The sequence below is a fragment of the Patagioenas fasciata genome, chromosome 3 (assembly GCF_037038585.1).
Source record: "Patagioenas fasciata isolate bPatFas1 chromosome 3, bPatFas1.hap1, whole genome shotgun sequence".
NCBI classification, from domain to species: Eukaryota; Metazoa; Chordata; class Aves; order Columbiformes; family Columbidae; genus Patagioenas; species Patagioenas fasciata.
Genome location: NC_092522.1, coordinates 56,011,914 through 56,039,344, shown reverse-complemented (window position 1 = coordinate 56,039,344; position 27,431 = coordinate 56,011,914). Strand labels below are relative to the sequence as shown.

Genomic DNA, 27,431 nt, shown 5'->3' with positions numbered 1-27,431 from the left:
GAAAATATTTTGATGTTTCTATTTTCATTTGAAAGAGAAACACATTTGTGCAAGACTGTTATAGACTGATGGGTTTTTAAAACTTATCACTCAGTTCTTTCGTACACCACATGCGGTAGTTACCTGCCACTAGGATTATGCCAGAAAGAAGGCCTCATGAACATCATCTGGTAGAACAGAAAAAAGACAAGAGAGAATCCATTCTTTCAAGCTTGTCCATAATTATCCAAAAGTCTGTACTACCTGACAGCTGCTAAATGACTGCACAAGGTGAAAGTGATTTTGTCAGCCTCATCCCTAAAACCTAGCAAGAAATCAGTGCTGCTACCACCACCGAATATATTCCATAGATAGGTTTTACTTTCAAGGCAGAAAACACGAAAGCCAGACTACAGTGGACAGAGATGAAAAAAAATGTGACTGTAAATTTTAAAAGAACTATAAAAAACTGGGGAGAGGGAAGGCATTAGTCTCAACAGTGACATTATTTAATGTAAAATTTTGTTTGATAACAATTTCATAATATGTAGGGACTTTTACGTGAACACAAATTTCACAGGAAGAAAAAATGTGCGTGCAGATAACCTCCCTGTGCTACAAATAAAAGTGTTGGAGAAAGGAGTCATTTTATCAGGGCTTCCAAACAGGAGGCATGCAAGACAAAGTGTTTACTGGTGATTTGGTTTGTAAAGCAGCTCTTTGAAATAAGATCTCTCTTTGCTGCAGCTACAGTAGCTTTCATGTTGTTGATGCAAGACTAACACAAGCAGCCAAGCACTGAGAAATGTGCTTAGAAACTTTATAGCACTGGATGGTCTGTAACAGATGAGACAGACTTGATGAAATGAAGGAGATCTTTCTGACTGGGATCTTGCAGCTCCTTTTGATGCCAGTTTGTGTCATAGCAATCTATTCTAAATACACACTACAGTAGTTACAAGGATTGGACTAGATGATCTTTAGAGGTCCCTCCCAATCCCTAATATTCTGTGATTCTGTGCCTGTCAGTTATTGCCCAGAGAGTAAAAGCGGATTTGGATATTCTCCTGCTTCTCCAATACCTTGGTTGGTAAACACAAACAACATACAAGACATCAGACCTAAAAGAACAAGGAAATAGATAAATGAAAGATTACACACCCTGTTTGCGTGTATTTTACATGCATATGTGAAAGACATCACCCTTAGAGGAAAGGACCAGAGAATTTGAAATTGCTAATTACCAGAGTTGCTAAAAGAAGGCAAACATCTAAAGCTGTATGCATTTTGCTCACAGAAGTGCTCCAGTCATTCTCTGAAGATTTCCTGGCAAAATGATTTTACTACATTACGAAGAGAGCTCCAACTTGATTCCTCTGGAGGCTGCAACTTCTGGTAAGTCCCAGAGGGCAATTGGGTAGAATTGAATGGATTGCTTTTACCATAGGGAGACAACAAGAAGTCTTCAGAAAACTCAGCCCCGCTAGACTCTATCTGCTAAGAATGAACAAATGCCATTTTCTGTATTTTTCTGTAGAAAACAATCTGTAACTCCCAATGACAGGAAACTAAGCCTGCAGAGAAGTTAATGGAAATCTAAATATGGAATTATGCTGTAGTTAGATGGGGCGGGGGGGGAATACATGATAACTTGTGAAAATACATTAGAAGTTTACCATACTTAGTCATTTCACTGAACTTCTGAAAAGACTCAAACCAAGCATTTAACGAAGAGCAGACAAATCTAGAGAGGCTTCCCGCTCTGTTACAACTACTGTGGCAGTTCTGTCCTAGGTCACAGTGACACTGACACCAAAGAGCACCTTCTATTGCAAGTACCTACTAGCTTCTGGAAGAACTGCTTGTAGACTGAGGCAATAGTTAACTTTGGGTGAAGGTGAACTGTTGGGCTCATTATTCATCTTGCATGTAGATGGCACTAGATAGAAACAACTTTTCAAAATCTACAGGAGCTGAAGATCCAAGATTTCATTTTGCACTGTGTGTGGCGTAAGAAAGGATTTCTGCCATGACAGAAATTATCTGGTCTACAGGACAGGAACACAAGTCATATGAACAAGTTACATGTTCCCACGTGGATCAGTTAGGGAAGAATTAAAAGCGTTTCACTGACTTAGCTACAAGAGGATTCTTTCAATTTTTTGTTTTTTGTTTTTTTGATTGGTATCAAAAGGGTCTCCCAGGTCTCTTCTGCCAAAACTTGCTGACACAATATGATCCATGCAGCAAAACATATATCCATGAATAGATTATATGACAAAACAGTGTAATTTAAAAAGTCTAAGTGCATTTGTGCAAATTTCACTAACTAAAAATAAATATTATAACCATAAAATACTCCAAATTTAAAAACCTACATGTTAATGAGGTTCTCTAAAGCTTAAATGACAAACATTTACCCTTACAATCTGCTTCTTACCTATTACGTTTTCGGGCAGCTTTCTAATTATAATTGGCAAAGATAATCTTTGTTACAAACACTTCCTGGTTGTAAATAAAGAGCTGAAGAACAGTTAGAATGTCATTTAACTTTTGATGTCTAGAAATAAGATAACAGTCCTGTTGAAATGAATGGTATAAGTTGTAAGGTGTTTCAAGTTGCCCATGAAGTTGTGAAAATATATATATTTTTTAAACTTTCTGCCTGCAAAAAATAAAACTAGAGACAGGTTTGTGGGGTTTTTATTATTTCTTAGCATGGACGAGGCTTATATCTGTGTTGAAAACTGCTGGCAAACACCACAAAAGCAGATGCTGAAGCAGTACGGCCAGATTTGAAATGGCATAATAACATCCCCACTTTATAAATATGTCACAGTGGTTTATCTAGATACCATCTGTTTTGGGTGGGTTTTGTTGTTGTTGATTGGTTTTGTTGTTTGTTGTTCTTAATTTTTTTGTTGTTGTTGAGTTTTGTTTTAAAGCCCATTAGAAAACACGGTTTGGTAGTGAAAAAAAATTGGCATAATGCATGACAAAGCTAATGTATATTAGGGGTTGGTGGAGCAATTTATATGCAGATACTTTGAAACCCCTCCAGAGAAAATGTACTACCACATTTCTTTATTAGAACACGAGGAACAGCAAAGGAACTGGTCGCTGAAGAAACTCTCAAAAACTGAAATCTGTAGTATCTCTTTCTGCAAATTATGATTTGTTTTCACTTCTAAAAGAAATATTTCTTGATACTTCTAAGAATGGGAATATGGATATAACTAGATTAAGAAAAAATATTAGGTTTCTCAGTTCTCCCCCTCTCCACTGTACAGGCATAAACTAAGAAGAGGTTTCATGAACAGTCTTGAAAAATATGGAGAACCAGAAAGCATTCTATATTCCCATTCACCATAAAGCTGAACATGATATAGGAGGTGATAAAACGGGATTTTTAAGATGGTGATGCCAGCCTCTTTGCAGGACTACAGAAAAGTATCTGGGGTGACTACAGAGTTTGATATTGATCAATTTAATGATTGCACCAAGAAATTGCTCTCCCTATGTAATGCCCTGCATGAGATTAAACTCACAGTGATCCTTTCTGTATTACCCTTTTGTTTCTCTGCACAGTACAAATCTCTAATAATTTATAGCATTGAAAGGTACACAGCTAAAGAACACTTACATCACAGTTAAAAGAACAACAGTGAGAAGTGTCAGGGTAATTAAGTTTTCCACACATTCCTTTCAGTTCATCATGCACTCCTCAAAGATGTTTAGCTATCATACATGTGGTCTCCTTTATTCTTCAGTTTCTCTTAAGTGCTATGTAATACAGGCTTCTCTTTCTTCATTTTCAGTTATAGAGGCCAAGCATGTGTTATTTGTGTGATTCAAACAGTTAAAAGTGAACAGTAGTAGAAAACTCTAAACAAACATCCTTCGCAAACCAATCTACAAAATATGTACTCAATGGCAACTTTGCCAAACCTTTTGACCAAACTTCATGCTTTCAATACCAAAAGTGCATTAGTAAATACTGTGCCAGCTGTGCTGTATCACCTGCATAGGCCTCATTAGTCTCATTCTCTTTTAAAAAATATGAAGGACTAAGCTTTTTTTTATTTTTTTTTTAAAGCAGCACTGAGATTTCACAGATTCAGGTTTTCTTTGAATTCTACTGCAACAGAGAAGACTCAGACTATAGAAACAATAAAAAATAAATTCTATCCATTTTCATTAAAAAAAAATCAAACAAAAGGCAAAAAGGACTAAATAAAATCACATCGACAGAAGAAAAGGTATTTGGCAAATATGGTTTACATAGTAAGACAGTTCAAGACTAGAAAAGAAACAGGCTAAATCATGTACGTAGGTTCAGTTCAACCAAATATCTGTCACAGTGTAGGGAGCACACACCTTGATAAACCTGGGCTCAATGAGTTATAAATCCTTCTTCCAGCCAAGGAGAATAGACACTCCTTTCCAAAATGGTCCAAACCCAGACTGTCTCTGTCTCAACTTACAGGGCAGAGGAGTTTGTACACTGGCTTTTTAGTCTTTCACATGCTTGCATTACGACCCCAGAAAGGGTGGACATGCCAGCTATTAAAAGATAGGGTGGGAAGAACAAACTACCCTCCAAAGCCACCACAGTGTGCTGGCACACTAAGGACATCTTTCTGCGAGACACTTCTTTCTGTGCATGTAAGCACAAGTTCCCTCTGGCATCAGGAAACAAACCGAATAAATGCTGTTCAGCTGAAGATACAGATGTCTTGCACCATTTTGACATTTTCCTTAGAGATTCATTGCTATCTAAAGTGCTCCCTTGTGTCCTCTCGGCTGCAGTTCCCTATTTTTTTTTTTTAACTCCATTCTCATTCTCCATGTGTAATAAAATGGTGAAGAGTGCAATATTATTTTTAAAATACTAATCCTAACAGAGGTACAACTACATCATCTTCTACAGCTATGTCATTTCTAAATATTTTACATTTCTCATTCAAGGACACTTACATAAAGCAATTAAAATGAAGTAAAGGTATAAATTTACGGTTGTCTAAGAACAGTGTATGTTCTTATTCAGAATTAAAGTAGCCTGATTTCAATTAGCTTTTATTTCCCTCTCTAAATTAATTTTAAATTCTTATTTTTTAGCCACCAATTACTGAATCATACTTGTATTCTCCTGTATATCTTCTTTATCCCATAAAATGAACAACTAGTACCTTCAACTTCCTCTCTGAACATACAAGTCCTGCTGTAAAAACAGTAAATGTAATTGCTCTCGAATCACAGAGTTACAGAGACTCATCATAACTGTTCCTTCTTCTTGTGTTGTCTTTTACATCAAAGGTGCTTTGCTCAATGATATTAGTACAATTAAACAAAATACTAAGAAAATTAAGTTAATCTTTGCCTCTTTCCCAGACTTTCTTTATATAAACAGCCACCATTAAATCCTGTTGACTGTTCTCTTGAATTGTATTACAAAAGCTCATTTAATCACTCAAATCAAACAAGTTTTTGTGTCAGCATAATTTTCTTCTCTTCTTTAAACTGTATCTGAAATTAGAGAATTAACAAAGATTTCAAGGAATATTTAAACCTTAAGAGTACTCTCCAGCCTGATCCAAAGCAAATGAAGTTCAAAATCTGCTCTTTCCTCCTGTATTTTCCACTGTGCTTTATTTAAACGCCGCTGACAACACTGAAGTTTAAGACGTGTAAGCAGTAAGAAATGAAGGAAACTGCCAGGCTCAGTCTGCTTGTCAGACTGCGGAGCTTCTGAAACTCACCTTCTTTCAGATCCAGTAGTTAACTCTATTGACTTCATTAAAGCTATCATCAAAGTAAAAAGGTCTCTGCTTCTATGAAGACCTCGATCCTCAGAGGACTTGAGCTGCACACTCCTGTTCCTTTATCAAATATCTTGCTCAAGACCATTAAAACAATTTCTAAGAGATGCCAGGGTCTCTTTCTCAGCCTTGACTGGCTTCATTCCCCAATTGAGCTCCAAGGCAGTGGACGATATCAGTGGACATTTTGCCAGCAAGCTGTGTGCTTGAAGGATTGCACCTAGTGTGCACACTGGAAAGACTGACTTTCTTCTGAACTAGTTATGATAAAAAAAAAATCCTCGAAAACAGAGTTTGGGCTGAGGTGGGGCAACAGAGATGTCCAGAAACTCAAAAAAAAAAAAAAAAGTATTTTGATGTATGAAAAAAAGTGATATGCATATGAAATTTTCAAGTAAAAAAAAATGTTTGCTTTGCTCAGCACAGACCAGAAGCTTTAATCTTTGTCTACCTGTTGTGATGGTAGAACTATCTATCCTACATCTATCCTCCAACACTGAATGTATTTGGGAGCTCCACAGTCCCCTCCAACAGGCCAACTCGCACCTGGTGAACACTCTCAACATCAGCTACCAGCTCAGACCAGGTAGAGCAGGAACATGAATTCCCATCTTTCAACATCCACTAAGAACATATTCAGAAAAAAAGAAGACTGTTTCAGGGTAGTTTTCCTCTTGCTCTCTGTAGTTTGATACTTCAGCTTTTCTTTTTTTTTTTTTTTTTTTTTTAATTACCACTGTAGGTATGAACATTTTAATTGTACTGTTGTTGAATCTGGACAGTCAGTGTGCTCCCACAACCAGCCTCTGCCCTCTCCTCTCCCACTCAAGGCTGCAGGAGAATCCTCTCTCCTCCAGCATGTCACAGCTTTCTGCTGCCTCCTGCAAAACTTTTCAGCAGAGGTGCAAATGCTTTTATAGAGAATTCAAGGAATTTCACAGCAGATTTTTCCTTTTTCTAGTTACCTACCCAGAGCCCTTAAAAAAAATTAATATCACAGTTTAAAAACAGCTGTCACACCTCAAGAATGACGACAACAGGTGTCATCAACATAGATTCAACATTACGTGCTATTCAAAGTTCTCAATCACTCATAAACTGTTCGAAGCACAAAGGCGGCCCTCAGATTGACAATAGAGCAAAATGAAATAATAAAATGTCATCACTGATGTTCTTTGAGAATGAATAACCTGCAGGTCAAATTCATAGTCATCCTATGCACTAATAACTATTTTTTTTCAAATTCAAACTAATAACATTTTAACACATATTTTCTTCAGTCCATAATGAACTATTCTGTATTTGGCTTACTATACACTGCACCTTTCTGGCAAAAAGCTATCCTTCTCTTAAAGCTGTAATCTTGAACTTTAAAGTACTGGCAAACAGTACATAAATAAATGCTGATAGAATAAGAAAATCCAAGTTAAAGATTGCTCTGAGTAGAATACTTAAAAGTCTCCATACCTCCATGACTACATATTTCTTAACATTTTCAAAATAAATATCTCAATCATTCCTCCTAGTAACCAAGGTATTTGCATTTTTTTTGGTCAATATTTATGTTAATTTTACATTTATGTTACCATCAAGCACTAAAAACCTCCCTAAAGAAAATGACAGAAAGACAATCAATGCATGTCTATTTCTGAAGGAATTTTGCAGAAAGTGATGAATGGGTTCTAGAGATATTAGTCACCACTGTTCTGCTATAGGTTATATACTTTGAATTTTTAAATACATTATGTATTCAGCTTTTTTCCCTTCAATCTATAGTTTATGCTCTGGATGAGCCACAGACGTAAGAACAAGTCTAGCTTCAATACCGACACAGTGTTACACTGGAGCATCTCTGCTGCTTCCTATCGGTTTGAGTAGGGTTTTTAGGTAGGGTTTGTCACAGATCTCTTTTTTGTATCTCTAAATTATACAGTATGTAAAGCAATAAACATGAAAATATATAGTATATGCAGCATAATAGTATGTGGAGAAATTCTTGATAACTAGAAATTCTTCTAGTTACTACTTTGTGTTTTTCTGCCAGGTTATAGTGATAAGAGTCTCTGTTATGCTTAAGGAAAAAAGAAACAAGGTAAACTTACTTGATATAATAGGGCACTTTGTTATGTGAAACAGATCTTTGCCATGGAAACTGTACTGAGGCTGAGGAAAGGAAGAGAAGGTAATGATTAGTAAGCACCTGTCCAAAAAAAAACCAACCAACCAATAACAACAAAAACCACAAACAAAACAAAAGAAAACTATTTTTTTTTTTTTGTTATAATTAAAACAGTTAAATTGAATGGAAACAATTAAAATTTTCCAGACAACTTCCAGTAATTAGAAAATCAGCTGGAGAAAACTACAGCAATCTATCAAGATGACTCTAGGCATCTTTTTGGTGCCGAGCTGGAAATAAAACCAATGTGGTGATTCTATTTCAAAGAAGGATGATAAATTCTGAGCAAGCAAGCTATCCATCCAGGGAAAATGCAGACACTGGTTTTCCTACCTCCATAGAATTATTATCAGTTTAAGTTTTGAAAATAAACACTTCTATGACTACAATTAATACTCTACAGCAGAACAAAAGGAGAAATATCAACCTTATAATTATGAGTTACAACCCTTAGCTCCTATTTGCAACTCAAATTAATTTGGATGAACACTGTGTAATCAACAAGAAAGGCATTAAAACCTCTGAACAGCAGTAGTCTCTGCAGTATTTATGCCAAGTCTGATACACCAACAGATATCATCAATAACATCAAGAAGCCTTCTATGCATGGAATTGCAAAAGGCGTGAAGTCACACATGACACAACTCTGCTTATCTGAAGATCTTGAGAGATAAAAGGGGAAAAACTGCTCAGGCCAACAGGACTGCCAGTGTACAACTTAAAAGGAGCTCTTTACTGAAGAACTTTAGGTACGTGCACGTCCCACCAGAAACTACCAGACTAGTACCTGGTTCTTTAGGAGTTTATCATAGAAGAAACTCACTTCACTAGATTCACTGTAGAAGCAGAGACCAGGTAAGGAATAATTGATCCTTGCAACACTTTCAAGACAGTGCCCACTTTTGGGTGCTTAGTTAGTACTTGGATAGGAGCCCTGTTTAAAAACCTGGTAAAATGAGACACACTTTTGATCCACATTGGATTTCACGTAACTAAACTCTCAATTAATGTAACTTTTTGGAAGCATGGTCCACTTTAGAGCACATCCCTCTTTGGAAAAAAAAAAAAATAATCCATTTGAAAGTAATTAACTCTTTTTCCCCTAAAATCTATCTTTGCTGCAGTGAAGACCTACAGGCCGTGTGAGCCCCACAGGCTGAGGTTGCTGCAGAGAGAAACAGGTCTCGCCCTAATCTCAGCTGCCTGTTCCCTGACCCATTTCATGGCTGTGACCTCTTCCTGGACCACACAAAATTTCACAGCTTATCATTTAAGAAACATTCACGTACTGAAAGACAAATTAACTAGGAAGAATATTTGGGATCCTACAGGAACCAAGTAAACCACATTATTCACTGAAAAAAAAAAAAAAGAGAAAATTGGAGGAGTTGGAGGAGAGAGAAAAACAGAGAGAGAAAAAAAAAAAATCAACCAGATAGGCAAAAGCAGCCATCAGCTTTAGAGTTTCATGCTTTGGTGTTGCAATTTGGCACGTATGGTAGCTCTGGTCCTACTACACTAGTTTTGTCAGTTAACTAAGAAGAAAAATGTGGCCACTGTTTGCTTAGGTACTATTTCTGCCCTATGCAGATATTCTACACTAACACAGATATGGACTAAGCAACCTAACAAATTAAATTGTTAATTATTATGGACAAAGTCATATTGTATTTGTTTAGGAAAAATCTTTCTAAAAATTTTTCCTGCTCTCTGATGCAAGAAACTCTGCAAAATGAAATGTCTATTCTGTCTTTTAAAATCAGTGTCTCAGTGAAAACTGAAAACAGTAGTTATGAATTCTGGCACTCACTAGCAGGCCTGCAGATATTAGTAAGACTGGACACCACTCAGAGATGTTTTGAGCAAGCCACTTGCAAACCATGGCTATTTGTTAGGGAACATGTGGAGTCAGTGGTCCATGGATGTTCATGGATCCTTCTAAGAAAACATACAAGAAACAACAAAGAGGAGTGGATCTTGGGCCTTAGAAAACAGATTAATTATAGAAAAAAAAAAAAACAAGTTATTGTTTCCAAAAGCAGGAGACAGCAAACCAATATTTTTGCAAAAAATAATGGGTTATAAGGATTTTTCATCTTTATCCTTATTAGGGATGTGTAAAATGTACTGATCAGTAACTTGTAAGGAGGAGAAAAAGCACTGAAAGAAAGAGTCATCAAATTCTGCTTAATACTGACAGAAGGGAATGAAACAGCTCAGAAAAGAGAGGAATCATAGACTGTAGTGGCCTCCTGATACTGCTTTACCTCAGCCTTCTGGTGCAGGACATTTTAGGATAGGCCGATGTCATATTGTTCACTAGTCTTCAAAAATATTCTGAAGCACTTTCGTAGCAAAGGTCTGGATGAACCCATGTAAGAACTCCAATGGCAGCATTACATGCTGCACTGTGTCTTCTTAGTAGAGATACATTACAAGCCACTGCAGAGGTGAAATCACTGGATTAAGGGCTCTGGAATCAAGGTGCTAGATAATCTCATCTAGGCTCCCTTTCCCATGAAACCAGATGGTCTTTTGAGGTCCCTTCCAACATGGGCCATTCTGTGATTCTATCTGATTAACAAGTAGAAACAGGTGTTTTCTTATGAGAAATTACTGATTAAATGATAATTTGGAGCTAGTCAGCTGAAAATGCTGTCACAGTAAGATATGGTCTCATACTACAATTTGGAGGAAGAGTAATAGGTCAGATAATTTTAAAATAGATGCTCTCAAATAAACACAGATAAAAACCTGTCCTCTTATTCAGAAGTGGAACTTTGGCGATAAAGATTCACATGAGACATATATATCACATCAGTTTTAGGAGTCTGAAGTTATTTTATTCAGGCTACCGCTCTACTTGATCCTCATAGTTAGAAGTCATTTATGGCTGCTAAAAAGGTTTGAAAAATTTGATTTAGAATACGTACTATTTCAACCTGTCAGGGTGAAACCTTCATTTTTCCAGATTTAATGATTTTTTTATTACTTTCCTTTTGAAGTAACTGTCCCTGACTTTCATTTAACAGGCTTTATATATAAAGTTGCAAGTATTAAGTTCTGTAACTCTGTCTAGTTCAAGTTCTTAAACCAGATTTTTTAAAGAAGTTTTAGCTGTAGTTTGTGTGGGAAAGGAAGTTGTTTTAAACAAATTATTTAAATTGATAACTGCGTATTATTTGGTTTTCCAGGACTGTGGTTTTCAGCTATAGCTCTTTGCAGTATCTACCAACATGCATTCTTGAAACTTTCCCTTCTTGACTTCTGTATGTAATATAAACCAAGTGTCCCCTTAAGCCAGGAGAAGATGCCCTAAACAAGGCTGAGGCATGCTGATAAGACACTACGTAGCCTCTGTGGACACAATTCTATGACTGTTTTTTCCAGCAACAAAGCCAGTTCATCACTCACTCAATCTTGTGAATGTAATTATTTGCTGTGGCATGCTGTAATCCAAATCAAGGAAATGATCCGGGTCAAGGCAAACAGAACCAGCTACTGGTGAGTTTTAGTTTTGGGTTTTTGTTTGTTTTTTTTTTATTTGTTTAACATTCACATGGGTCCAGGTAGGAGAAATGAGCAACCTTAACAGTGACACAGGAGTGAAGTTGGGAACTTTTCAAACAAGCAAGAGTAGGGTAAACTGCACCTTCTCTATGTTGCTTACTAGCCTATTTTAATTACACAGACTAGACTCACTACTCCCCCAAACAGCAAATCTGGCATTTTTCAACAGTGCCAAAGGTACCACTATCTATATTCTTTTTAGCAAACTATTACATAGGTGTATTGTCCAGGTCAAGGTTCCAAGTTTGAGACTGGAAGGGCTACAAAACCACTGTGGCAACACTATACGGTATTTTAAATGGGATAAAAAAAAAAAAAAAAGGATCACATACTACATACTTTTAAAGTTGTTTGTTTGTTCTCTCAATTTAAAAAAAAGGACAAAGTGGTTCCAGTAACTGTTATTTTGCATAACAGATTAAATATTTTAAACACGCAGCATCTTTTTTACTGTGATGTTTACTGAAAAACTAATGTCAATTTAAAATAAGAACATGGTTGTCATGTAACTCCAGAAGAAATAAAGTTCTATTTATTTTTTTAAATTATATTGGTTGTTTAGCTATACAGTGATATTCAGCACTTAAGAATCTCTGGGACAAAGCTGCTCATTTTTATGTTCACTTCTCAGCTCTTGCAATACTTTAATCTTTATTGTTGAAGCCCTCCATTAAAAACTAGAGAGGTTAACACTTTGAGTCATGAGCTCTATTGATGGCAGATAGGCTGGAACATCAGAAAATCAACATGGATCTTGATATCAAAACTTGTCTGTCTGTAACATATAGGTCAAATGAAAACAAGGAAGCAAAACCATCTGCTTTTGCCCTCTTAGTATGTGGGAGGTCACAGGCTTACGTCTCTAAAACTTTCACTAAACGGAAAAAGACGTAAAGATGGGTCTCAAGAGGAAGTGATGCAGGTTTGTTTTCCCCACCCTTTTACTTGATGTTTCAGGAATGTTTGACATAGCTCTTCCTTTGTATCTTCCCAGCAAGAGTGGAAGCAGAAGGAAACTGAGGAAAGAGGTAAGCAGGAGACGAGAAGGTGAGGTTATAAACACAAAGATTTTGAGGGAATGAGATGTCAAGAATGCAAAGATTTTGAGGAAATGAGAAAATGTGGTCATGAACACAAAGATTCTGGAACAGTGACACATCAGCCTTTGCAGCCAACTAAGGACAAAGAATACAGCAACCAGGGGCACAGCCATAGCTCAGAAATGTATTGCAGTGATCCCCAAGGGAAGCACACCAGTGAGAATGTCAGTGGAGTTCTAAAGATGAAATAACTCCACAAAACCAGGGAAGTAGATAACAACACGGAAGAGGAACTTCCTCAGGCCAAAGAAAAACGTGGAGTACAGAACAGTCAGTTTTTGAGAAAGCCATCATATCCCTCATGCATCTATTAATTCAAAGAACTTACTGGAAAGAAAGTGCTGTGATGCAGGCCCAAAATCTCGGTGTGCCTCCTGTAACTGTTTAAGGCGATCCTCTACAGACACCTACACATAAACACATGTGCACAAAATTTACATTGCATTTAGTTTGTAACACCAGGACCATGATAATAAACACACTTGTTTACATAAATTTTTAGTTAAAGAAATTCAAATGGTGTCATAGTTCTTGTTTGACATCCAGCTAACCATGGCTACTTTTTTCTTTCATTTACTTGGTGAAAGTCATGTTCATATCTTGCAGTGTTCTTGTGCAAGAACTGCAGATCAATAATGAACAATAGCACAGGGTATTTCAAAGAGATGGACTCAATTTGAAATCACTTCATCTTCGAAATTGGGTCCATCTTCTTGAAACATCCTGTAGTTTCATAGTGACTATAGCCAACTGCTGAAGTTTCTGACCTCCTCCCAACCCTTTCATTGTTCAAATTTGCACAGTCAGGAGGTCTCTGATTGTATTTTGATCTCACAGCTGCCTTTCCAGAATGGAACCATTTTGGAAAATACCACTTCACTGGCATCAGCTGACATGACCTGAAACTCCACCAGTACACACAACAGCAGTTTGCCTGCTAAGTGGTTAGTTAACTCAATTTGAGAAGACACATCTGCAAAAACAAACCAATAAAACCACCTCACTACCAAATTACATTAGGAAAGGTAAAGACTGATATGACACATTCATAGTTTTGCCTCTCAGGGGCGACTGATTCAAAACTACTAGGCCAGAAGATGATGCCCAGGTTTTGAAAATTCGCTACTCTCAGCTATAGAGGCAACATATCTTCCATCCTTTCCCCAATTCTTTCCGACACTTAATATAACCGTTAGAAACCATGTAAAGAAATAAATATCAGCTGACTCACAATAAGTATTTCCTACCCCAAAAAAAAGAATAAGGAAGCGCAAGAACAGATAAATGAACTTAAACTGATGCAAGAAACTTAATTAAACCATACACTATGAAACTGTGCATGAGTTTGAACTGTTATCAGGCACATTGATTTATCTTTCTCAGACAATTTAAGCACAATAATTGTAACTAAGCAATATGAATCTCACAGCATACCATCTTCTGTTTTATAATGCTAAATGTGCTACTGCTCACATCTTGTTATAGCTCTGCTAATACTTTAAGTGAAATTCCCTGCAGAAACTAAATAGTCAAAACTAAAACAAAACAACTTTCACAGGAGCTGGAAAGACAACAGAAATGTGTACACCAGTTTTCAGTAACAATGATTTATGCAGTAAAAATACTGCTATGAGACATACAAAAAGACATGTAGCAATAGTTCCCACTAGTCTCCAGAGACTGATGCAGTCTCCTGAGAGGGTAAACTGCTGTGACAGCTTGAAAGGAAAAGCTTTTGGTCAACACACAGAAGGAAAGACAGCTCCCTTTGTTGCTTTGGTACCACTAAATGAACACCTTAAGGACAGAAATAATGAACAAATGGTAATAACGCATCATTTAAGAGAACAGAAGAGAGTGAGAAGCATTCTCCACCCCCCCACTGTGCACATTCAGAAGGATACCTGTAAAAGTTTCCACCGCATATTAAGATCATCCAGTTGACGAGACATCTTTAATGACGGATACAGGTCAAGTGGAGACAATTGGCTGGACAAATCATTCACTGTTTTAACTTTCAAGTTGATGGGGGCAATTTCTTCTCTAAATGCCTAAAAAAGTAAGAAGTGTACATTTACGCCCAACGGATACCTGAGCAGTATAAAAGCCATAAAACAACGTGGTGCTGACTTGCCCAATGTGGCAGCTTATACTACACAACTGTGCACAACTTGGCTCTCCAGCAAAGAAAGTTCACTCAATTCAATATTCTTAACTCCTTCATATCCATCTTTAGAGAAAAACAATATGAAATTTACTCAAATGTCCGTACTCAAATTGCACGCCTAAAACAATTTAAGTAAGGTTTTTAGTGGTGCCACAGGGCTTTAGAGCTTTTCTTTCCAAAAAGAGATGTGCAATGCTCTAACAGGAGCTCTAGCAGTACAGAGTCTGTCAAGCACTCTTAAGAAAAAAAATGTGTTCAGTAACAACAGTTTTCCAGTATTAAGCAGCTGACAAAAATTCAATTTAGAAACTATTACTGAATTAGCAAAGCATGAAGGAATGTATCTTTTAAGGAAAAGGAGTACGACATTTTACCTGATTAGAACTGCAGAGTAGAACTATTACAATGATTAAAAAGAAGAAAAAGGTTTATTGAATCAAACAGAACTTAATACGGTGTTAAGACGAAATTGTTACAAGTTTTACTTACAGCTAAAAAGATGCATCAAATGTCTTTCTTGCTGTGAGCAGTTAATTGTTCAGTCCTATAAATGGCTTGATTAAACATGACAAAACAAGCCAAAAAACAACTGGAAAAAAAATATTTTCTTTGACATTTCAATCACTTACCTCCCTTCAAAACCTCTATCATCAGGCCCAGAAACAGAAAGCACCTACTGGCAAGAATGAAGTATTTGGCTTCTGGGCAGCCGGCAAACCCCTAGTACACCAACAGATGTATCATTTTTGCCATAACCATGAAAACCTAAATGAATTTGCTTTATTCTTCTTTACAGAAAAAGTCATCAAGATCTGACAAGATAATTTCCAAACATGAGAAGAGAGTTATTCAGCACCAACATCTTAGTGCTTGCTTTAGAATCTATATTAAAATGTAAGAGAGTCAGGAATAGATGCATTACTGTTCTCCTATCAATAGCAGTCTGGATATAAATCAGCTTTGATGCTTTTGTTTTGAAGATTTTGTTTCCATTAAACATGCAAGTAACAACAAAATTTGGACAATGAGGATGCTTACATTGATACATATGAAATAAGGCAGCTCACAGGCTGCGTACACATAGAGTGTTTGAGGAAACTGGTTGCAGCCTGTGGTCCTTCATGCTTCTAACACCAGCATCCATCCCATGCTGAAGACATGGATGGTCAGGTACATGATCCCAGGGTCCCCTAATGTTTTGCCATATTAATTCTTGAGCTTAAAAACTGAAAAGTTGTGTGTGTGAAACAGAAGCTTGGTGATAACTACTAAATTTGCCTGAAACAACAATTTCCTCTATGTACATTTGCATAGCCACATGTTTTCCTGGAATCCCCAACATTCAGGCACTACCCCAGGCATTGGGCTGTCTCCAGTCAACTTCCTTGGACAATGTTAGTTATCAGAAGGTAATGCCTTCTTTGGGGAATTCTGCATTACTGGGTCCCCACACAACCAATGTAGCTAAGCAGGAAACAACTACTACCCATCATGAGCAACCATGCCTTGGGGTACTGAGCTCTGCATGGCTGGCCTGGAACCCCACCTGCAAGAACTGATATGGCCATGAGAACATTGTACAGTAGCATGTGTTCTCTTTGAAATAATCATAAAGAGAAGCCAGGCTAAATTAAAAGTTAATACAAATTTTCACTCATACCAGCTTAAATAGTCAATATATGTGTGAAGTTTGTCAAAGTTAAGGAACATAAATTGAAACTATGTATATACTTATGCATGACTGAAAGAACTAAAAATATTTTTCTGAGAAGAAAGTTATACATGATGGTCAAACACATCTGACAGCTCATCACTATGAAAAGGAGGGGAGCCTACTGTCAACTGCCAGGATGATGGCTGACTCAGTTCACTCATACTCCAGTGCCTGGACAAAGCTCCAGACACACCTATGCACTAACTATGGGTTAGACAGTATTTCTAGGAGGGGAATATTTAAATCCCAGGACAGATTTTTTTTCATTTAATGAGTGTTATGTTCCATACATATCAGTATCTTGCTGATCACATGTGCCTACGCAATCATAGGTGACACAGTGAATGTGGCACAGTTTCGAACTTTCTTTGAGACCTCGGATCTAGACTTTCAAGAGCACTGTAAACTGTACATGAGAATTTAAGTATACAATGTATATATATATTAGTATCTCATGTGATTAGAAGTAGTAGAATGGAGGGGCCTGAATTTCAGGCTAAATATTTCCCAGGAGTTCCACACTTACTGTAGTTTTCTCGATGTGATCTGGTAATGAATCTATGAGCAAGTCTCCCACAGGTTTCCAGCTATTCCTCACGTTTTCAGCCTCCTTCAAGTCAGCATCAAGGTCATCCATGGCACACTGCAAGTCTTTCAGTTTTTCTAATGCTTTGTCCACTTGTTTCTGCCAGATACTGGCACTGGTGTTTAGGTTCTCCCATTTCTCTTTTACCTCTGATGACTGTTTACGCATAGCTTTGGCAATCTTCATGGCTTTCTCCTCAGGGGTCAATTCTGCAGAGGGAAACAACAGTTACACTGTTTATTTTTTCACTTATTCATGTCTAGTTAAACAGGTGGTGCTCCTGACATGTACACTCAAGACAATCAGTAAGTCACAGAATCACAGAATATTAGGGATTGGAAGGGACCTCAAAAGATCATCTAGTCCAATCCCCTGCCAGAGCAGGAACACTTAGATGAGGTTACATAGGAAGGTGTCCAGGTGGGTTTTGAATGTCTCCAGAGTAGGAGACTCCACAACCTCCCTGGGCAGTCTGTTCCAGTGTTCTGTTACCCTCACTGAGAAGAAGTTTCTTCCCAAATTTAAGTGGAACCTCTTGTGTTCCAGTTTGAACCCATTACCCCTTGTCCTACTGTTGGTTGTCACCTAGAAGAGCCTGGCTCCATCCTTGTGACACTCACCCTTTATATATTTGTAAACATTAATAAGGTCACCCCTCAGTCTCCTCTTCTCCAAGCTAAAGAGACCCAGCTCTCTCAGCCTTTCCTCATAAGGGAGATGCTCCACTCCCTTAATCATCTTTGTTGCCCTGTGCTGGACTCTCTCCAGCAGTTCCCTGTCCTTGAACTGAGGGGCCCAGAACTGGACACAATATTCCAGGTGCAGCCTCACCAGGGCAGAGTAGAGGGGAAGAAGAATCTCTCTCATTCTACTAACCACCCCCCTTCTAATACACCCCAGGATGCCATTGGCCTTCCTGGCCACAGTGTTGGCTCATGGTAATCCTGCTAGTCCAGAGTCAAGTGATAATTTATTGCAGTAGGTACAAGGTTGAAGAAAGTCCACCTTGCCATAACTGAAATAAACCTTAATCACTCCTGATGACAAAATACAGCTTGATGAGAAGACAGGAAACTATTCCGGACTTCCATGTATTATGATATGGGCAAAGTAAATGCAGCTTATGGTTGATTCATTTTTGGAGGCACAGGGGGAGGAAAGAAAGGTTCATTCTTCATGGAAACTGCAGTAGGGAACCTGTGGAACTTTTCATGTAGAAAGAAGAGATGATTTCTGCAATCCAGTTAAGGGGTCTATATACTGTCTTGATGAAAGTCATGTTCATAGCTTGCAGTGTTCTCGTGCAAGAACTGCAGATCAATAATGAACAATAGTACAGGGTATTTCGAAAAGATGGACTCAATTTGAAATCACTATATCTTCAAAATTGGTTCTATCTAGCTTGGTGAGACTGAACCAGATGGAGACAGTCAGAAGCTAAAATGGAACATTACAACTGACTAAGCTGGAAACTGCTCACTTAGGGGAGGAAGATGAGGGGGAAACGCACAAAAAAAAAAATGGGGGAGGAGGAAGCTTTTTGCTTTTCTGAGGCTCAATGGATGGTTGTTGGAAAAGTTCTCTTACTATGCCTCTGGTGATGCAGCTATTGTTCCATAGCACCGAATACAGAAAGGCACACTGCAAATAATTAATAAAAAGTAAATCATAAACATATATTTCATTTGTAGATAAGAAAAGCAGGCATGTTTTTCCCAGATGTAAAAGTAACAGGAAGTTGTTTGGGTTAAAAACAGAGTTTCTGCCAATGAATTACAAATATTTATTTTAAGTTTTTTTAAATCTTGCTAGGCCTTATCAGTCTTGATACATGCTCGACTACAAATATTAGAAAAGTATTCAGCAACACAATCCAGGCTCCATCTGAAAAACAAACAAACGAATACACAACAACCCTCAGTGCACATGTTTTGCATTTTAATTGGTGGTGCAAGGGTGGAGGATGTTGCCAAATGACCAAACATTGCCCAAAAGCACAAAGCAAGTTGCAATGGAGCAATGAGGAGAAAAAAGTATCACCACTAGCAACCAGATGAGAATAGGAGACAAGGACAATCGAAAGCCAACATCAAAGGGAGAGAAATACCTAGGCTGCAGGTTGCAAAGCAGCATGTTTAACTTCTAGAATTAGAAAAGCTCTTCTAAAAAACAGACACCTATTCGAAGAAAGAGCAGAGCTGAAGGACACAAAAGAAATTTTGAGCTTGGCAAAATATTTCAGTGACTTGTCGGGTGTCATAAGCTGTCACATGAGAGCACCACTCATGTGCACTCTGCCTGCAAAGGCAGAAGCTAGCCAGACTTCGGAGCACTGCAACAGCAAGAGGGTATTTGAGAAGAGGAATTTGGGAAGGAACAGGTGTGACAAAAACCTGCAATGTGAAGGGATATGTATGAAGCTCTGGGATATAGAGACGTGGCAGTAACCCACAATTTGCAATACTGACAGACCAGAATAAAGATGAAGACCAAAGACAGGCTGTGATAAATTGCACCTTTTCTCTGGAATTCCAGCAACTCACAGTAGAATGAACAACATCACAGGACACCATGGTTCTGGGATGATCTCTACTCCAAGCTTTCCAACAGATTTTACAAAAAAGTAAAAGCAATAAAGCTGAAGCTCTAAGCAAAAAAAAAAAAAAAAAAAAAAAAAAAAAAAAACAAAAAACCAAAGCAACAAACAGAAAGAAACCCAAAACAAACAAAAAAACAACCACCAATTCTTTGAGATAAAAACTGTTGTTTTAAACAAAAAACCAACAGGTACAAATTGCTTACGTAAAGACATCAAAGAAGTTGTCAATGAGAGTAATTTTGGAATTATTCACCATTAAGAATGATAATATACCATTAGTGAATGAATGAGAATCTACTACAGTTCAGTGACAAAAAGGCAAGCTAAATTGCAGCATGCAGGAAAGCTGCACCTGGTGGCAGAGTTTAGTATCACAGGATACACTTCAGAGACTTTGATACAACTATAGGTTGAGGGCTACCAAGCCTTAGGAATAAAAGCTGCAGGACTTTAAATGACGATTAAGGAAGCACCTAGAGTTGTAACAATTTACACAAGGAAAAGGAATATGGAACTTCACTTGAAGGGGACAGAAAATTGCAGACCAAGTGGACAAAGTTGCTTTTGTTGGCATCTTGAACATGTAAATATAGGGGACCTTATACCAAGAAACTGGACTAAGTTATATATATATGCAAAGCTGCAATCTGCTATTTTTCTCCAACATCATGGGCTTGCATCATCCTTTACCTGTTATCAGAGCCAAACCCTACCAATTCTGCATAAAAGAGTAGAAAGTTGGAAGGGCTTGACAGTTCTAAACTAGATTATTGGTAGATAATTTAAAATGCTGAGTCACTTGACAAGGAACATGCTGAAAGCTAAGAGCTGAAAATCTTGGCTGTCTATAACTGTAATGACACAATGGATTTGATGAGTGTGTCTCACTCCAGGAGAAGCAATATGGAAAAAAGTGGCTGTAGCAATAAATGGGAACAGAAGAGAACAACAGCCTGACTTGTCCAGCTAAAACAAGGCATCTTTACACATGACAGACTAGTTGCGTATTTTGGGAGGGGAAAAAAATTCAGATTGACTGGAGTGATACAAGTATCCCAACAGAACTGAAAATCAAAAAAACTTTTAAGACCATTTGTCAAATAAATGTTGCTGTGCAGATGTATCTGCCGCATAGTTTATTTAACAGCTATTAATTCATTGCAAGACTTCTTTCTTTTACAGAAGCCTTGGAAGGGTTTGTAAACTTGCCCTAAGTAGAGATTAACTAGGGAAAGAAAGCAAAACACACATTTTTATGAGCTAGAAAGCCATTCAGCATCTATTAATTTAAGAGAAAATACATCTTGTATAACTACATGTTTACCTAACTTATTAATGACCAACACATTACTTTTTTCAAGCAGATAACACATTCTCCAAGATACTGGTTGCAGAGCACAGAATTGTAAATCTCAAAAAAAAAAAAAGTCTTAGGAATTCCAAACTCAGAGAAGAAAATTTTCACTCTCACCAGTTTGTTGTTAGACACTCTGAAAGACAGAATTCCTTTTTGCTGTGAAAAAATGCTACACAGTCAGCAGCTGCTCAGAAAGTGAGAAAAGTCTATATTCACCAGACCATCTGCTTACCAGAGAAGAAAGATATTAACTGACCTTGCAGTCAGGGAGAAAGGGCAGTGGGGAAAAAAGTATAAAAGAAAAAGGAAGAGGAAGGAAAGAAAATAAAAGGTCTGATGCTGTAGTGGAAAAAAACTTGATATTAATAAGCAAGTTTCGTCATTAACAAAGCAATGAAAGCACCAACAGCTTTTCTGTGTCTCTAGCAGAGGCAGAGTGCAATGGAAGGAAAACTTTGGCACCTAAACTTCACAGCATATAGCTTCCTTACATGCTTACGTATATGGAGAATACTTACCCAGGAAAGCTACCAGCAAAGAAAATCCTTCTTGCTTAATAATTTGCTTTAGATCTCTCAAACTATTCCTGGCTCTAGCAATTTTGATTTTAAGCAACTTTGCTTTATTCTCACCATGTGGACCCGAACTAGATCTCTCTTTCCATCTTGCACGTTTACATTAATTTCCTTTCACTTTCGTTATATGCTTAGTAAAATACACTAGAATTGGAGATGACGTCATCTCCCCTCCCTCTCAAACATTGTCTCTTGCTTGGTTCATTCAACCTTTGCAGCAAAAATCAATGGGTGGCAGAGCACTGCAATCACTATGAACACTTTCAGAGCATTTGAACAGACTCAATGGCACATGTCCGACTCCTAAGCAGCAGAATAAAAAGCAATGCTATCGTTGCCTGATGAAGTCTTTAACATCACTCCAGCAAAAGCATTCTAAGAGTTTCTAACAAGCTGGACAGAAAACTTAGTTCTCATGGTACAGCAACAGGAATTTCAAAGAATAAGTGGCAACTGGTTAATGTGGAAATGTAGCAATTAGTCAGACTCCAAACACCCGACCACGTAATCATAACCCAGTATGTCACCATTTTCTTCTTATCAAATATCTATAGCATATTTAGCTAAAACAAAGAAAAGCATGCTGATTTTCATCTCAGCCCATTTAGGCTTTCTTCTATCAAAACTGAAAGTTCTTCAGACCAGAGAAATATAATTATATAATGAATGAATAGGGAAAGTTTCTGCAGCATAGAAGACGAATCACCTTCGGCCAGCAGAAGACAGGATTGTGCAAGCAGAGAAAATGAAAGCTGTTAACCTCATGTATGATGAATCCTTCTGGAAAGGGCTCTACATGAAGATAAATGAGAACAATGCTAACAAATATACATATCCCTTAATAATGGTTGTTGGTATTTCCCAGCGGGTGCTGGTAGGGAAGACACAGAGGACAAAACAAGGAAAAAATACCTTCTAGTTAAAAGAGATAATTAAGTTCTCCCATAACATCTATCTCCAGAAAACTAAAGAACAATGCATTTATCCAGTATAACCAGTATAATTTGTCAATATGATCAGAACAGATACAATATTTCTCCCTAAAAACAAGCCACCGTTTTTTAATAAATGGTACAATCCAAAGTAAGTTTATAATACTTTTGCATAGTGGGAGCCCAAAGTTTCTGTTGCTCCAGAAACAAAAAGCAGGTATGAATTCAGTTTTAGTCAGCTCCTGTCACAAAACCAGAAAAATCCAAATATAACAGTACTGTTATAGCATCATAAAGCGACTACGTCTCCTTCCAATACCCATTGAAGTGACAGGGCTAATGAAGAAAAGGCTATCACCACTGTATCTTAGTTACTCTAGGCAGGCAAGGAATTAATCCTGCATTTCTTTCCAAAGCACTGCAACTGCAGATTGTAACAAGCCTTTTATTTCTTCCGAACATCAATAAAGGTTTTTTTCTGACACAGCATATATGGCAGGTAGCTTCTCAGCAAGGCTGCAGGAGACAGATATACATCCCCTAACAGCATTTCAAAACAAAACAAAGGCATATATTTTATTCCAAAGCAATATAAATCTGGAAAATAAAGACAAGTCAGGCAGCACAAATGATAGGGCTCCCTGATTTGATGGCATCATGTAACAACACAGGACTTTCAAACATCCATGTTCTGATCTTTTTTCAACCTTCTAAACAAGTTTCCTCAGCCTGTTTTCTCCTCTATACACTTCCAGTTTAATAGTCTGCAATTTCCAGTTTGCTTTCTTGAGGCTCATTTAAAATGCTGTTGAGCTGTGTTTGCTCTAGAGTGTAAGAAAGGAATTTTCTTTCAAACAAGGTCCTAACCTTTGACATCCACCAGTCATCCACATTGCTAGTAGCCTAACTAAGGATTCTCTTACAGACAAAGATTTACTGATTTCTGCGCTCTTTAAAATAAGGTAACAGTTAAACATTAAGAGCATGTTTTCCACCAGGAGAGCATCCTGTATTTCAGCTAAAATTGGGCTATAACTTAGCATACAAGGTCAAGACTAAATATAGCTCTGCTTGGATCCTGAGGTCCTCATGGTTGGAAGAAAAAAAAAAAAAAAAAAAAAAACAAACAAACCAAAACAAACAAACAAAAATAAACACTATGGTCTCATTGCCAGCCTGTTTCCAATACTCAGCTGCTAAAAATTCACGCTTAAAACTCCTCTAAATTTGCACTCCACACCACTCAGCAAAACAGAAAGAACCTCCTTGAATGTTACTAATATGACTCCAAGCAGGTAGCATGTACAGTCTGCAGGAAGAATTTCAAGGTTGCAATAAAACTTGTAGGGTGACTAAGACATCTATTTGGAAAGGAGAGTGATACTTAGTTTGAGATTCTCTCATGAGTAACTGCTTGTTTCTCTAATCTTCTGATGAAACTCTCAAATGTCACAAGCGAATGAGCTCCAACTAAAACAGAAGCAGCAATGTTCAGAATAGCCTAAGTAGTTTCTGAGCATGATTCCACTGATCTCCAGTGGACGATATTCTCTTCATTCTCCTAAGCACTCCTAATTTTCACACTCAAGACTTCATACTCAGCCCAGCTGCACAGCGGAGAGCGAAAAACTATTTCCAGTGGTATGTGATAGCTAGTGGATGGGCACAGTGGTTGGGAAGAGAAATGCTGCCTGTTGTGTACTTTAGAAAACAGTAAATTGACTATTTCTAGTCAGATCTTCCTTGCTAAGAGGAAAAATCACAGAGAGAATGTATTTGAATGTGTTCAGAGGTAGGAAGCAAAGAAGTTTGACTTTTATTTATGTCTTAAACAGGTCTGCATTGCAGGTCTGCGAGTTTACATATATATGCATGTAATTAACTGATACCTATTAATATATTTCTCTTATTAGACAGATGTGATTTAGGAGGGTTTCTACACTTTCATTTAGAAAGGGAAAACAGATGGTAAATACTTAATTTAAAATGATGTCTTTATCACAACAACCTCAGCTACAAAGTAACAGCTGTCAAAGTTAGGAATCTGATTGTGTAACAAAACTAGAAGTTACTGTTTGACAATACTGAAGACTCCTGGAAACATTCACTATTGCAGTCAGAATCACTGTAGTGACCTGTGGAAATCTGCTAGGATGTACGTTTATGTTATCTTCTAAAAAAAATTATCTCCACTCTGTCACTCCATCAGTGGAGTTTTAAGGACACAATTTCAGCAAAGTCATATCATCAATTCAAAAATTGTGGGGACAGAAAATGTTATTTTTGCCTTTCTTTATGTTTCCCATTGGCCTGCAACCTTACTAACAGTACAAGGATCTAAGAAGCCTAATGTAATTATGCCACGGAGAATTATAATTAATATTTTAGATCTAAATTTTCTCCTGGACTGTGCACAAGTGACAAAGCAGCTAAAAATCTGAGCATTTCCAATTTCCTTATGCTGTCCATCTATCAAATTCTGGAGCTGGCCTGCTGGTTTATCAGTCAGTCCCACTCAGATGCTGAACCAGCTCAAAGGCAAGAAGAACATGAAGCTTATTTTCTTGTGATGGGGCCTCCCTAGAGAAATATAGCAAAACAAAAACAGGAAAAAGACAGATGGGAGATAAAATTAACTTAGAAGGAAGTTTTCTGAAAGCTGAAGAACTGTGTTTAAATGTACCAGTTACTACATCATACAGCAGAAGAAAACACAGGAAAAATAAGGTCAACATGGGAAATATGAAACCAAAACAAGGTTTGCTCATAACTTGACTTTTCATTCTTATGATATATTTGAAATCAACAAGAACATTATAGACAATAACGGCTCATCATAAGGCATCCTGTAACAAATATTCTCTTTGGATAGAACAATGAACCTGTGCATGCACAGGTCCTTAAACAGGTCTTGGTCAGGTAAGTTCAAAACTGATTAATATCGGATTGAGAGGTTGAAGAAAACAGAAAGTGATATTACAACCTGCATCCTCTACGGTTTAGCTCACCCTCCCCTCTAAACACTCCTGGCATCACACAAGGTAAGCACTAACCCCAAGAAACAGTCATTTTCCAATTAATTATGATTTAAAAGAAAAAAAAATGCTATTTGTATTATAGCTGCAGCCAAAAATATATTCAAACTATGACCATACAGTGCTGTGTACGGCACATCAATATTTTTAAAGACCATCTACAATCCAAAATCACACTTCTACTCCACTAGTAACATGAAGTGTACTTCACCTACAAGTTAACTTTAATCTACTGCAAAGAATACCAGTGACAGAGAGGCTGACAGAAACTAAAAACAATAAACATTTTAGAGACAACCATAAGCCCACACTCATAGCCCTCAATGAAAATGGCTAATCAGAAGAAAACAAGTGGGGAATGAGACTAGAATGAAGGAGTCAAGTCAAGCCTGGAAAAGGGGAGAGGTAAGTTGTGGTTTTAAGGTTTGTCTTTTTGTTTTGCACTATGGAATCAGTAAGTAAATAATTATTTTAAATGGCAATAAATATTTTATTTTCCCCAAGCTAAATCCATTTGGTCCATAACAGTAGTTTGTAAGGGATCTGCATATGTCCCCATCTTGACCCGCGAGCTTTGTCACTCCTGTTCTTCCTATTTTTTGCCTCCATCCCGCTGAGGTGGAGGACAGGAGTGGGCAGGGCAGATGGGAGAGAGTTTGGCTGGCAGCCAAGCATAACCCACCACATGCTCAAAACAAGAAAGTCTACAGAACTAGCGAGTGTGAAGAAGGAAGAGGAAAGTAACTTAATGCATATCTATGAAACTTCCCAATCTGAGCACGTTTGATCAGTTTCCAGATACAACTAGACAAGAGACATACATCACTTGCAGACCATCTGCTTGGCCATCACTGTTATGCTGTTTTTACCAGGGTCATCAAATTCCCTGCTATTCTGTTATCAGTGCCATCTGTATAGAACAACATAGTAATAATAATAAACAACAACAAATTGCATAACAAGAATTTATGATGCAGCTCATCATCTGAAGTTTGTTCTTGCACTTTCAGTAAATAGTGACTAGATCACTGACATCAACCCCTGCTAGAAAATGAACATTTTAATGCATGGGCATCATTTGTGCCTGGTGCTTCTATGACTTTTGAGAGCAGAGTTTGTGACTTCAGACTTTTGGGTGAAAGAATGAGCAAAAATAGAGAGAGCATTCCTTATTCTTCAACTGCAAAGTTGTTTGTGAGTTAGACCAACTAAAACGTCAAATATATCAAATAAGTTTGAGAGTAAAGACAAACAGAATGTTTTCGGGTGTCAGGAGTTCAAAAAGGAAGTATTAAGATACTTTACAGCAGCTAAGTACCAGATATAATCACAGGGAAAATGTTTCACTGGCTTCAATCACCAGCTATTCAAACTTTATCACAAAATTGCATCAGGGAATATGAAACCACAGAAAAATTTGCACGGAGATAACACAAATTGTGGATGTAGGAAAGATTAGTCATTTCCAATGAAAAAACTTTACAAGTTTGCTATGGAGATGTGTAGGAAGATGTGGGAAGAAACAAATAACTTCCAATACAGGCAGCTATATTGCAATTTTCTAAATTATACAGAACAGTAAATTATTCACACCTTACAGTAACTAATATTTCTAGAAAAGTAGATTACTACCTTTTCCAAGAAAAATTCTTATTTAATGAAAGTATTTAATAATGTTCTAGCTTATATCAGAAGCATAATTCTAGGATGTAATAACACAGATAGTTTGGATATTTTTCTGTTTTGCCGTTATGGAGGGTGGAGGACATTTATTGCCTGCTTGTTGGTCTCTGATATAGAGAAATATCTCAACAAATAC

At 37.4% G+C, this 27,431-nt stretch overlaps 1 protein-coding gene across 5 annotated transcripts in view; it reads right to left on the bottom strand.

Annotated features, from left to right (window-relative positions):
* The window catches only part of UTRN (utrophin), a 370,439-nt gene that overhangs the window by 62,088 nt on the left and 280,920 nt on the right, over window positions 1–27,431 (bottom strand). For all 5 annotated transcript variants that reach the window (XM_065835372.2, XM_065835371.2, XM_065835373.2 and 2 more), the window contains 4 exons: window positions 17,055–17,323; window positions 14,552–14,698; window positions 12,976–13,054; window positions 7,901–7,961 (listed from right to left, as the gene is read on the bottom strand). In XM_065835372.2, coding sequence (XP_065691444.2) covers window positions 7,901–7,961; window positions 12,976–13,054; window positions 14,552–14,698; window positions 17,055–17,323 — 556 coding nt within the window. The remainder of the gene's footprint in view (window positions 1–7,900; window positions 7,962–12,975; window positions 13,055–14,551; window positions 14,699–17,054; window positions 17,324–27,431) is intronic.